The sequence below is a fragment of the Octopus bimaculoides genome, chromosome 28, assembly GCF_046866305.1.
Source record: "Octopus bimaculoides isolate indiv1 chromosome 28, ASM4686630v1, whole genome shotgun sequence".
NCBI lineage: Eukaryota > Metazoa > Mollusca > Cephalopoda > Octopoda > Octopodidae > Octopus > Octopus bimaculoides.
The window spans coordinates 3,209,907-3,222,814 of record NC_142955.1 but is presented as its reverse complement, the minus strand read 5'-3'; the positions used below and the strand labels follow the sequence as shown (position 1 = coordinate 3,222,814).

Here is a 12,908-nt window from a genome sequence, read left to right as displayed (position 1 = left end):
TGGAGACCCTATTCCAATTTCCTTTATGTTCCTCTTGATGCCTTCTGATACTGTCCCCAAGGAACCAAAAATAATTGGCACTGTCTTCACCTTCTCCATTTTCCAAAGCCTGGCTATTTCGTACTTAAGAGGACTGTATATATATATCTATTTTTTTTATCTTCCTTCTTGGCTATTCGTGGCTTATGGGGACACACACCATCAACTCTACAGCACATGTGGTGCATCTTATCCACCACCACTACATCCAGTCTGTTAGGCACCTGATCCATTTGGATTGGGAAATCCCAAGAGAGTTTGCAAGTGTCTAACTCCACCACTTTTTGCTGTGTCTGTTCATCCCACGTCTGCCCTCTCTCTAGACCCCACATTTCGCAGTTTCCAGTGTAGCACTTTCGCTACCTCATCACGTCACATGTGGTGGTTGTGGGCAAGTCTAAGGCATTCGTTTGCAATATGGGAAATGGTTTTGTCCACTCTGTTACGGATACGGCACAGACATTTGCTCATTTCTAAGGCTGAACCTCCAATTCATGGCCAAAACTTGGTCTTGCGCTGCCAGTATAATGCTCTCAGACTCTTTTTTTTAGTGTTAATTTCTTCAGCCAATCCTACCCATGATTTCCAGCAACTTAACATGTGGCTACATTTTATCTAAGCAAAGACGAATACAGTTGTACTCTTGAAAGTTGTAGGGCCACCCAAGCATAAAAGATGAGTGTTATTTGTAATTCAATGGTACAACAGTACTGAAATAGTGGAGGAGATATGATATTGCTCTGGGCTCACACTAGACAAGAAGTAAACGTTTTTGGGGGCCTATGACACAACATGGACCCTGAGTAAGGCATGTGTAAAATTTGAATGAAATTGGTATTGGTTGTGTAGTTCTCAAGTTTTAGGGATTCACACAGACAGACAGATATACATTCTCATATATATATATATATATTTATATATATATATATATATATATATATATATATATATTTATATATATATATATTTATTTATATATATATATATATATATATATATATATATGTATATATAGACACATACACACATTCACACTCAGTTACCTATATAAATGCGTGTATACTTGTAGGTATGAATGCATATATGTTTGGGCCTGTCTATGAATTTAGATGTATATGTGTGTATATAGGTGAGTATGTAGGTTAAAACTTCCTTGGCTTATTTCTGTGTAAAGAAATTAATTCAGAAAGAAATAAAGATTTTGTTGACCCACATTAAGCGTTGATTGTCTGAAAATGGAGGAGTGGTGATGGCGTCGTTGGAGATGCCATAAAAGAAAGAGAGAGAGAAAGAAAGAAAGAATGAAAAGTGAGCAGGAAGTAGAATGAGGGATATATTGTTTGCAGTCTGTGGTAATTTGAACTCTCTTGTCCTTTTAAAGTGGCTAACATACACACATAACTATAAGCAAACATACACATACACACACACACACACACATACACACACACACACACACACACACACACACAGAGTACAACATGCAAAACAACATTCACATACATACATAGATACAACTAGGTTATTTTCTGTTTGGCTGCCATTGTTCAATTTCTCCAATTTCTCCTCAAATTGGTGTAATGATGTAGTTTTGTATGGTAATCATTGACATGAAATTCATTTTTGCCATAAATCAATAAATAAAAAGTTAATAGGTTTTTGAAATCTTGTAAATTTTCGCTAATTTAGCCAATAGTAATCCACAGACACATTCATGCCGGGTTTCCATAGTAACAAGCCTCAGATTCAGCCAAGCAATCAGTAAAATGAAGCTACACACACACACACACACACACACACACACACGCATTCATACATACACACTCTTATGTATCTAGAAACTTCTCTTATGTATCTAGAAACAGTTGCATAACCAAATTTCTCCTGCTGCTGTTTCATTGAACAGGACTCGCATGATCCTCCTCAAAACACAAAAACAAGAAGAAAACAAAAAAAAAAAATAGAAAACTTCAGCCTGAAATTCAAAGATAATTATTAACTCAGGTAAATTTCATTATTATAATTATTTTAATTAACACACAATTTATTAGCACATTTCCATCCTTCAACATTCATTCGACCTACTTTTAACACAATCAAGCTGTCGAAACGAAATTTCTTTTTATTTTCAGACAATATTTTTTAGAAGAAAAGAAACTGTTAAAATATTTTACAGTGTTACCTTGCTAATAAAACATTTCCTTTACATTTCCAGAATATAATTTAAACTATAAGTCATGTTTATCACCAACATCAATATGGCTATTTCACTTTTGACATTAAAAGACTTAAATATCCCATCTAGTTGGAAGTACAGTAGTATCTCGGTTTTCAAACGACTCTGATCACAAATAAATCGTGACTTTTATATATATATATATATATATATATATATATATATATATATATATATATATATATATATATATATATATATATATATACATACATATACTCTTTTACTCGTTTCCTTGTTTCAGTCATTTGACTGCGGCCGTGCTGAACCACCGCCTTTAGTCGAGCAAATCGACCCCAGGACTTATTCTTTGGATGCCTTTACTTATTCTATCGGTCTCTTTTGCCCAACCGCTAAGTTACGGGGACCTATACACACATATATATATATACGACAGGCTTCTTTCAGTTTCCGTCTACCAAATCCACTCACAAGGCTTTGGTCGGCCCGAGGCTATAGTAGAAGATACTTACCCAAGGTGCCACGCAGTGGGAATGAACCCGGAACCATGTGGTTGGTAAGCTAGCTACTTACCACACAGCCACTCCTGCGCCTAACGAGTCTAACCCATCTCAGCTTCAAAAATAAAAGTGGGGTGGGGAGGACATAGCTCTGAAGGCCAGAACGGATTAATACAAAGAAGAATCACTGGATTTAAGCAGACTTTTACTTCTATTTCTAGCACAATTTTGTGGTAAAAATGAAACTATTTTCACAGGTATCACGATTTATCTCCCTTCCGCTGTTAAAAAATATATATTTGCACACACGCAATTGACATATTTCCACATACATGCACACACACACAAACAGGAATGTGTATCTATGTAGGTATGTACGTATTACGCATGTATATATGTATAGATATATACACATACATACATATATATATATATATATATATATATATATATATATATATATATATATATGTATATATATATATGCATATATTATATATATAAATATACGTATGTATGTATATGTGTGTATATATATATGTATATATGTATATATATAAATATATATATATATATATTATACATGCATATATATATTACATATATATAAATAACATATATATATATATATCAAGAAATTCGAGCGAGGTCGTTGCCAGTACCGATGGACTGGTTCCTGTGCAGGTGGCACGTAAAATACACCATTTCGAGCGTGGCAGTTGCCAGTACCTCATGACTGGCCCTCGTGCCGGTGGCCTCGTAAAAGCACCCACTACACTCTCTGAGTGGTTGGCGTTAATAAGGGCATCCAGCTGTAGAAACTCTGCCAAATCAGATTGGAGCCTGGTGTCGCCTCCTGGTCCACCAGTCCTCAGTCAAATCGTCCAACCCATGCTAGCATGGAAAGCTGACGTTAAACGACGATGATGATGATGATGATATATATATATATATATATACATATATATATATATATATATATATATATACATATATATATATATATATATATATATATAACTGAGAATGGTGTCTGTAGGTTTGTATCAATAAGCTCAACAACTACCCAAGCCCTTACTAAGGGTCCATTCAGTGTCTTGGGCCACAAAAACTTTCAACTTCTTGCTTAATGTGAGCCCGGAGCAATCTCTTATCTCTTACACTATTTCAGTATTACATGTTAAAAGTGAAACAATAAAATCTTTATTGTACTGAGCGATAATACTTTCAGTTTTAATAGTGAAACCATTAATACTTTCACTATATATATATATATGTGTGTGTGTGTATGTGTGTATGTATATATATATATAGGTGCAGGAGTGGCTGTCTGGTAAGTAGCTTGCTTACCAACCACATGGTTCCAGGTTCAGTCCCACTGCGTGGTACCTTGGGCAAGTGTCTTCTACTATAGCCTCGGGCCGACCAAAGCCTTGTGAGTGGATTTGGTAGACGGAAACTGAAAGAAGCCTGTCGTATATATGTGTATATATATATATATAAGTGTGTGTATATGTTTGTGTGTCTGTGTTTATCCCCCACCAAACATCGCTTGACAGCCGATGGGGGTGTGTTTACGTCCCCGTAACTTAGCGGTTCGGCAAATAGACCGATAGAATAAGTCGTGGGTTCGATTTGCTCGACTAAAGGCGGTGCTCCAGCATGGCCGCAGTCAAATAACTGAAACAAGTAAAAGAGAGAGTATATATATGTATATATATATACATACATATAACATATATATATATATATATACACACACACACACACACACACACATATATAATCGGTCATAATGTCTTACGTTTAAGATGATTCCCATGCTTTCCCTGATGAGAAGGTTACAATTTTAATATCATGGATCACACAGGTTGTAATCCTTTGAAACATATGTAGGAATAAAGTATGCAATTATAACATGCGTTTTCTCCATTCCTTAAATTCTTAAATATACTCAAATACCCAAAATTTCAAGGAGTTCCTGCCTTAAAAACAGGAACTAAACCACAGTTATTTTGTGTTCTTTGCTACATTGGTTTCTATTAACCCATTTATTCTATCAGAAGAATTTTTATTCATTAAGATAGAAGAAATACACATAATTATATATATATATATATATATATATATATATATATATATATATATATATATATATATACTTAATCATATCGAAGGGAATGGAAAGTAATAAAATTTTCACCTCCACGTGGCCTAGCATATAAAAAGTTTAGTCCGAAGACTATGAATTACTCATAAGGTACAACGTATATTTAAACACCTAAGAAGAATCCACTCATGGGATTCCTTATGCTAGAAAGAACAGCAAGGTTCCAGGACCACAAAAATTAGGGATAAAATTCCGAAGGGAACAAAATGAAAAAAATAAAAAACTTTTTACCATCTGTTCACCTGCACCAATTGGTTTCTGACTTTATTTTAGAATAATTTGCTAGGTGAAGTCGTTATCAACAGGTACACCCAAGACTAAAATATATAAACACGAGGCAATCAATTCCATGCCTCCCGTTTATACATCCTAATTTTTTCTGATCCACTGCACAGTTGCAGCTCTTTGCTGGCAATAAAAGAATGCCAACATTTAATAAACTGACAGAAATACAGAAATGTTTTGAGTGTTTCAAATAATGAAGTAAACATCATCTCCCTGAAACTTGAATATTTTCACAAAGCTAAATGTTTTCCTTGTATTTCATTACAGATTCATGATGGAAAACCAAACAAAACCTACCCCTCAGAATAGAGATTTAAGGAACTTAAAACCAAAATGGGATAAAGAAGGAGTTGAGAAGAAAAGGTGTAAATATGAGAGAGATGATGGTTCAAAGAGAGAAATATCAGAGGAACGAGCTTTGTCTCAGTCAACAACAAAACAAAAAAGGCAAAAAGGAGAACATGAAAAGAGGGAAATAATGGGACGACGAAATATTTTCGATAAACACATATTTTATACAAGATTCAATGCATATGAAGACAAAATGAATTTGTTGAAAAATTCTCGTGAAAAAATATGTACTTTTTTAAAATATGTGGGAATGGATGAAAGTATTTTCAAGGAAGATTTCACAAAAAGAATAGAAATTTTGCAGAAAGACATTAAGGAATACGATTTCAATCAAGATTTTACTATGTTTGAAAAACTGGAATTGTTTTTGGACAGCTATTTAAAGACAAATGTTTTACAAGACAAACACAAAACAATTGAGGCACCAAAAATAATCAACAAATTCCGGCCTCTTTCTCCAGTTGTAACCAGGGAAGCAAAGATGGATGAATCTGGTGAAGACTTAAGCAACCCAATATCCAATATTGTTGTGATACAAGCGGGGATTGTTACATATTCCCGCCATTGTATGACAATATGTTGTATGACAAGAGACGGTGACAGAAATGATGTCCATTGCCCATCGTCTGTCACTGATTTCACCAGAATCAGTCAAGACACAGTTCTGGCCACCCTCCCCTTCCGAAAAACGATTCTTATTATCAACCCTTTAAGTTTTAAAATCAAAAGAATTCAGTTAGGATTAATCTTGGTTTCTTACTTCGAACATTCTACATTTATAGGTGTAGAAATGTTTGGTAGGACCATATACGTCTTTGACTGGGAAGATAATAGAATAAAATCTGAATTCATTACCAAAGAATCACCTACAGATATTGCTGTAGGAGCACAAAATAAACTCTTATTATCCTTTTCCAGTATTAACAGGGTTACCTGTTACAATGTGGATGGCCAGCAGTTATTTGAGGTTGATACCAATTCCCTGGACATGCCAACCCACATCACTGTGTACCAAAACCATTTTTATGCCCTCCAGGGACATATTATTTATCGGATTTCAGGTACAGGTGCTGTGACAACAAGAGAAATTGGCATGAAATGCCGCCATATTTCTGTTGGCAAAGAAAACATTTTTGTAACCGATTATTTTGATGTCCTTCATATCATTAGAACAAATGAAGACTTCTGGCCCAGGCAGTCATATAAGCACCAGCAACATACCCCCAGTTTAAAAGACTATATTGATATTGAGGATTGCTACAATATTACTAATATTCTACCTATGTCAACATCTTCTATCTTAATAACCTATAAGAATAATAAAGCTATATTATTCACTGAGACTGGAGAAATAATTAACCAAAATAATTCAACTTTCCTTGAGATTCCTTCTTGCTTTTGTAGACTCAACTCAAACAGAATTTTAGTGTTTTATCATGAACAGAAAGAACTTCAGTATATCACCTGTCCTGAACTAAGAAAAGGCCCTTTAATAAAGGTCCACACTGGTTACAGGAAAATATGTCACATTGTATCAAATAAGTGTTTAGCTGTGACCACCACTGAAAACAAAAATGAGATCCATATCCTATTGATCAAGGAGGACAAAGTTGACATTATAGAAAGAATTTCTCTGGGACATTCTAATGTCGCCATTGCTGCAACTCCAATTAATTTTGTAGTCGTAGATGGAAGGGAAAATAAAATGGTATTTTATTCCACATGTGGTGAAGAACTTTTTCAAAAATACCTTCCATTCTATGGCTACCCTCATCACATCTACTCTGATAATGTTTATTTTTATGTCCTCTTCAAGAGACACTCTATTCTGATATGTTATGATATATATGGAGAAATGAAATGGCAGTGGCAACTGCCTTTCCCTGTTCACCCTCACATTGCTGTTTTCCAAGGGACTGTTTATCTACCGGACACTCAACTCAACAGGGTCCTTCTTTACAAGTATCAGGACCGGTCGTCTGGCTGTTGTTTACACCTGAAAAATCCTTATATCAGAAATCTAAATCTACGACTCAAAGAAAAGGAGAAAGACAAAAAAGTTGTCATTGGCAAAATATGTAATCTGGAGAATGGACAGTTGGTGGTGTCCGACATCAACCATGATTGCTTGTTATACATTTCTAATGAAGGAGACATTGTGTCGAGATTATCTCTGCCGTCTCCAGCTACGGATATATGTCGATGGGATTCTCATCAAATAGGTGTCGCATTACCCCTACAGAAACAATTATGGGTCATTGGAAACCTATCAAAGACAGTGAGAAGTGTATCATTAAGGCAGCCTTATGTACGGGTGTGTAAGATGGGTGAATGTGAAATTGTTTGTTATTGTGATAAACCATCACATTTAGATATTTTAGCCATCAATTATCATAATCAAGTTGAAATAATTAAGACAATTAAGATCGATTATTTTGTGAAATCATTATCAATAGACAAGAAAACAGAAAAGCTATTAATTGTTACTAGGAGGAAAGCATTTCAGTACAAAACTAGAATAGGAGGTGGTGGTCATGTCAGTCGTCGTCCTTGTAGCATTAAGATGGTCCCCAGTGTTTTAATGTCCCAGGTGAAATGTCCCCTCAATCTCTACGGTGGATCTATTGACCAAACGTTTGTGTATCTTGTAGACAGAAGCCGTATGTTTGCTATAAACGATCATAATTTGTTGGTTAATGATCTCGTTACAAATAATCAACTTAATTATTATATCGACCTGGTAGATGTATTTTCCAGAAACATTTCTGTCAGTGAAATGTTGTCTTCCTCTTTATATCTACAGGATCTGACAGTTTCTGATAAAGGCAGACATATTCCTGTCCCTCGATGTTCTGGAGACAAACCAAATATGATTATTGATTATTTAGTGATTACCGAAAATAACCTGATTGTAGGATACGACAGTAATAATCAAAACATTAAGATATTCACTTTTGGAAGTCAACTTCTGGACTCTGTCAACTTGACAAGTGTTGTCCCTGTCAATATGTGTCGTTGGCAGTCAAATACATTGGTTATTACTACTGGGGATAATAGATACCAACTGTTGACATTAAAAGTGGAATTTCCATTGTCGTTGGTAACTTACCGGACAGAAAAAAAATATAAGTGTATCGCTTCTTTGTCGAACAATCAACTGGTTGTTAGTGGTAAATGGAGAGGGAATCAGCGATTATATATCGTTACTATTGACGAAATAGCTTCAACTGTGACAGTAATAAAAATCATAGACATACCTAAAACATTATTAATGACAGAGGGGCGTGGTAATAGTAATTATATTAATGACATCTGTGATGTTAGAGTTACATCTAACGATGACATCTTTGCTAGCAATAAAAATTTCCTCATTTTCTACAACAGAGACGGTGAGTACTTACATTCAGTCAGACATTACATGAATTATAACAATATTTATACCAACATTATAATTGGTGGCAGTTATTTGTACATTTTTTGTCGGTGGGACAATTGTGGAGTCACCAGTAATCAGCATAAGATTCTGTGTTGGTCACAGACAGGGGAATACCAGAGGATATTTTTAAATCATAGAATTTATAGAAATGTAGAATTCAACAGTATAGGCAGTAAAGGACCAAGGTTTGTTGGCAGTCTTGGCAGTTTTTTGTATGTTGAAGGATTGTTTATGGTGAATCGAGAAAAATTCCCTGTTTGTCGGTTACAAACAGACGAATTTGCTGTTCAAGTAAAAGATTTTGATATTTCTGATGAAGGAAAGACAGTTGTGTGTGAAAAAGCCAATAATGGAAATGTTAAAATATTTGATAAAGACGGGAAGTTGCTATGTTACAGAAATTTTGCAAGTTTAGTTGGTGGTGTGTGTTTTACACAAGGAAAACACATAATGGCCACGGTTCCTAAAAGAAAAGAACTATTTCAACTGAATGGAAAAGATTTGCAGACATCTAAAGTTTGGACAAGTCTCATCCCTTATGGTGTAATATGGAGAAAAGTGGGGGGTATTTACTGGTGTCAACATATTGAATTGATTGAATGTCATTGCATAAAGATTGATGGGGACCAAGTGAAGGTTCTGGAATCTGTGTCTTTATTAAATCTTGATTCTGGTCTTTGTTTCCCTTCCATTACATCTGAGGAAATATTCAGTAATGAATCAATTAATAAATTGGAATACAGAGGTGGAGATGGGGGAAGAAGAGGTGAATCAGGTGAAATAATTGGTAATGGTAGATTAAAGGTGAGATGTGGTAATTACATAGCAGAGATTAATAATTCAGGAATTGATGAAATATCAGTGAGGAGACTTCCATATAGAACAGCAATGGTCCCTCTTTCCATTCCTACATGCCCTGAACCTGTTAATTATAATATTGAAGACAGTAATGACTGCAATAGTAAACTAATTAAGTTAGATGGCAATGTCTGTGTGTTGTTGTTTAGAAATACTGTCACATTAATCAGAACAACGACAGGTGACATACTTCAACATAAACAACTACCACAACAACAACTACCACTGGACATTTGTCGGTGGACTGATAAATGTTTCATTGTCGCCTTTGGTAAAGAATTGATGGTCTTCAACAGGGATCTCTGTCGTTTAAAAACCATCAAAACTGAAAAATTCTACAACAGGATTTATAAGCACAACAACAATGAACTTGTGTGTGGTGGTCATTACATTAAAGACATAACGGAAGACAAGATATACATCTACTACTACTATGTAGATGTGGTTGTTATCGATGGGGGGACATGTAAGCATAAGGGAGAAGTGTGTTCTGGGGAGGAGAAGGTAACGGTGAAAGAGCTAGACATAGTGGTGTGTGATATAGTGGTGACATCTGGTGGTGACATTGTTGTTGTGAAGTGGGAGGGAGAGGAGAGAAATAGACATGGGAAGAGCGGTGGTGTCATTGACGTTTGTTGGTACCAGGAGACATTGTTGGTTAGGAATGTTGAAGTCAGCAGAAAGAACTATTCAGATATTTACACGTATCGCTTGCACACACACGGGGAATATGTTTATATAACAGATGACGATAACAATATTTACCAATTTCCTCAAGATACCCAACACGAAATAACGCAACATATTGAGAAAAAATTTTTACTCCTTAATCATGAAGACAATGAAGTTTACAAAGTTCTTGGTTTGGATGTTTCAGAAAATTCTTTGATGGTTTTTGGAATTATTCCTAGCCGTAAATCATTTGCTTTCTTTCATTATGACAGATAAGTATTTTCATAAATGTAATACGTTGTTGTTGATATTGTTACTGGGTTCACCTGGGAATCGAACCTGCACCGTTTACATTGCACTCTGCCTAACAATTGCTGTAGCATTCTTCAACACAGTCTCTCGTTCGGTATGTATGTAGTGTATGCTAGTAGATTTTTATCTCTGCTTTTATATATAATTGAATAGTATAAGGTGTAGATTCAGAGAAACCTGCAGCTATCATAGTAAGCTCCTCTTACGAACTTGGCTATCAGACCACAAAGTTGTCAATTACAAAGTAGTGTAATGTAAATTATCCAAGTTCTTGGTTTGGATGTTTCAGAAAATTCTTTGATGGTTTTTGGAATTATTCCTGGACTTCAATCTTTTGCTTTCTTTCATTTTGAGAAATAAATATTTCTAGAAATATTAAAATTTGATGTGGTTGTTCTTGTTATTGCTGATAGGTTCACCTTGGAATTGAACTTCCATCTTTTAGAATGCCTTCTACTACACATTAACACTTATTAATGCATCACACGCTCCATCTTGTATACTCTTTTACTCCTTTACTTGTTTCAGTCATTTGACTGCGGCCATGCTGGAGCACCACCTTTTAGTCGAAGAAATCGACTCCAGGACTTATTCTTTGTAAGCCTAGTACTTATTCTATCGGTCTGTTTTGCCGAACCGCTAAGTTACGGGGACGTAAACACACCAGCATTGGTCGTCAAGCGATGTTGGTGGGGGACAAACACAGACACACAAACACACACACACACATGTATATACATATATACGACGGGCTTCTTCCAGTTTCTGTTTACCAAATCCACCGAGAAGGCCTGAAGCTATAACAGAAAACATTTGTTTAAGGTGCCACTCAGTGGGACTGAACTGGAAAACATGTGGTTGGGAAGCAAGCTTCTTACCACATAGCTATGCCTGCACACACACATATATATATATGTGTGTGTGTATGTATGTATATATATATATATATATATATATATATATATATATATATATATATATATATATATATATATATATATATATATGTGTGTGTGTGTGTGTGTGTGTGTGTATGCATATATATGTATATATATATGAGTATGTATATTTATGTATATGTATGTATATATATATATATATATATATCATCATCATCATCATCATCATCATCGTTTAACGTCCGCCTTCCATGCTAGCATGGGTTGGACGATTTGACTGAGGACTGGTGAAACCGGATGGCAACACCAGGCTCCAGTCTGATTTGGCAGAGTTTCTACAGCTGGATGCCCTTCCTAACGCCAACCACTCAGAGAGTGTAGTGGGTGCTTTTACGTGTCACCTGCACGAAAACGGCCACGCTCGAAATGGTGTCTTTTATGTGCCACCCGCACAAGCCAGTCCAGGGGCACTGGCAACGATCTCGCTCGAAAATCCTACGGGAGCCAGTCAGGCGGTACTGGCAACGGCCACGCTCAAAATGGTGCATCTCATGTGCCACCCGCACAAGCGCCAGTCCAGGGGCACTGGCAACGATCTTACTTGGCTTGCCGGGTCTTCTCACGCACAGCACATTTCCAAAGGTCTCAGTCAGTAGTCATCGCCTCGGTGAGGCCCAATGTACATATATGTATATATATATCTGGGCGACCAAGTTAGTAGTGGGGGTGGGTGCGCTGAAAGTGTAGCTGCTAGAATAAGAATAGCCTGGGCAAAGTTTAGAGAGCTCTTACCCCTGCTGGCGACAAAGGGACTCTCACTCAGAGTAAAAGGCAGACTGTATGACGCATGCGTACGAACAACCATGCTACATGGCAGTGAAACATGGGCTGTAACTGCTGAGGACATACGTAAGCTCGCAAGGAATGAAGCCAGTATGCTCCGTTGGATGTGTAATGTCAATGTGAATACCCGTCAGAGTGTAAGTATCTTGAGAGAAAAGCTGAACATTAGAAGCATCAGTTGTGGCGTGCAAGAGAGACGATTGCGCTGGTATGGACATGTGGTGAGAATGGAGGAGGATAGCTGCGTGAAAAAGTGCAACACCCTAACAGTTGAGGGAACCCGTGGAAGAGGTAGGCCCAGGAAGACCTGGGCTGAGGTGGTGAGGCAAGACCTTCGTACATTGGG

General features: G+C 36.3%; 2 protein-coding genes across 22 annotated transcripts in view; one reads left to right on the top strand and one right to left on the bottom strand.

Moving 5' to 3' along the window:
• The window catches only part of LOC106878584 (uncharacterized), a 42,991-nt gene extending 40,036 nt beyond the window's left edge, over positions 1-2,955 (bottom strand). For 19 of the 21 annotated variants that reach the window (XM_089344783.1, XM_089344793.1, XM_089344785.1 and 16 more), the window contains exon 1: positions 2,749-2,955. The gene's annotated coding sequence lies outside the window, so the exon portion shown is untranslated. The remainder of the gene's footprint in view (positions 1-2,748) is intronic. The other 2 variants (XM_089344819.1, XM_089344817.1) reach the window with 2 other exon arrangements.
• Positions 1,816-11,206, top strand: LOC149130469 (uncharacterized). Its single transcript, XM_089344780.1, has 2 exons — positions 1,816-2,043; positions 5,459-11,206. The coding sequence occupies exon 2, from the start codon at positions 5,463-5,465 to the stop codon at positions 10,782-10,784; it is 5,322 nt and encodes a 1,773-aa protein (XP_089200906.1). The 5' UTR covers positions 1,816-2,043; positions 5,459-5,462; the 3' UTR covers positions 10,785-11,206.
• The last annotated feature ends 1,702 nt before the right edge of the window (positions 11,207-12,908 follow it).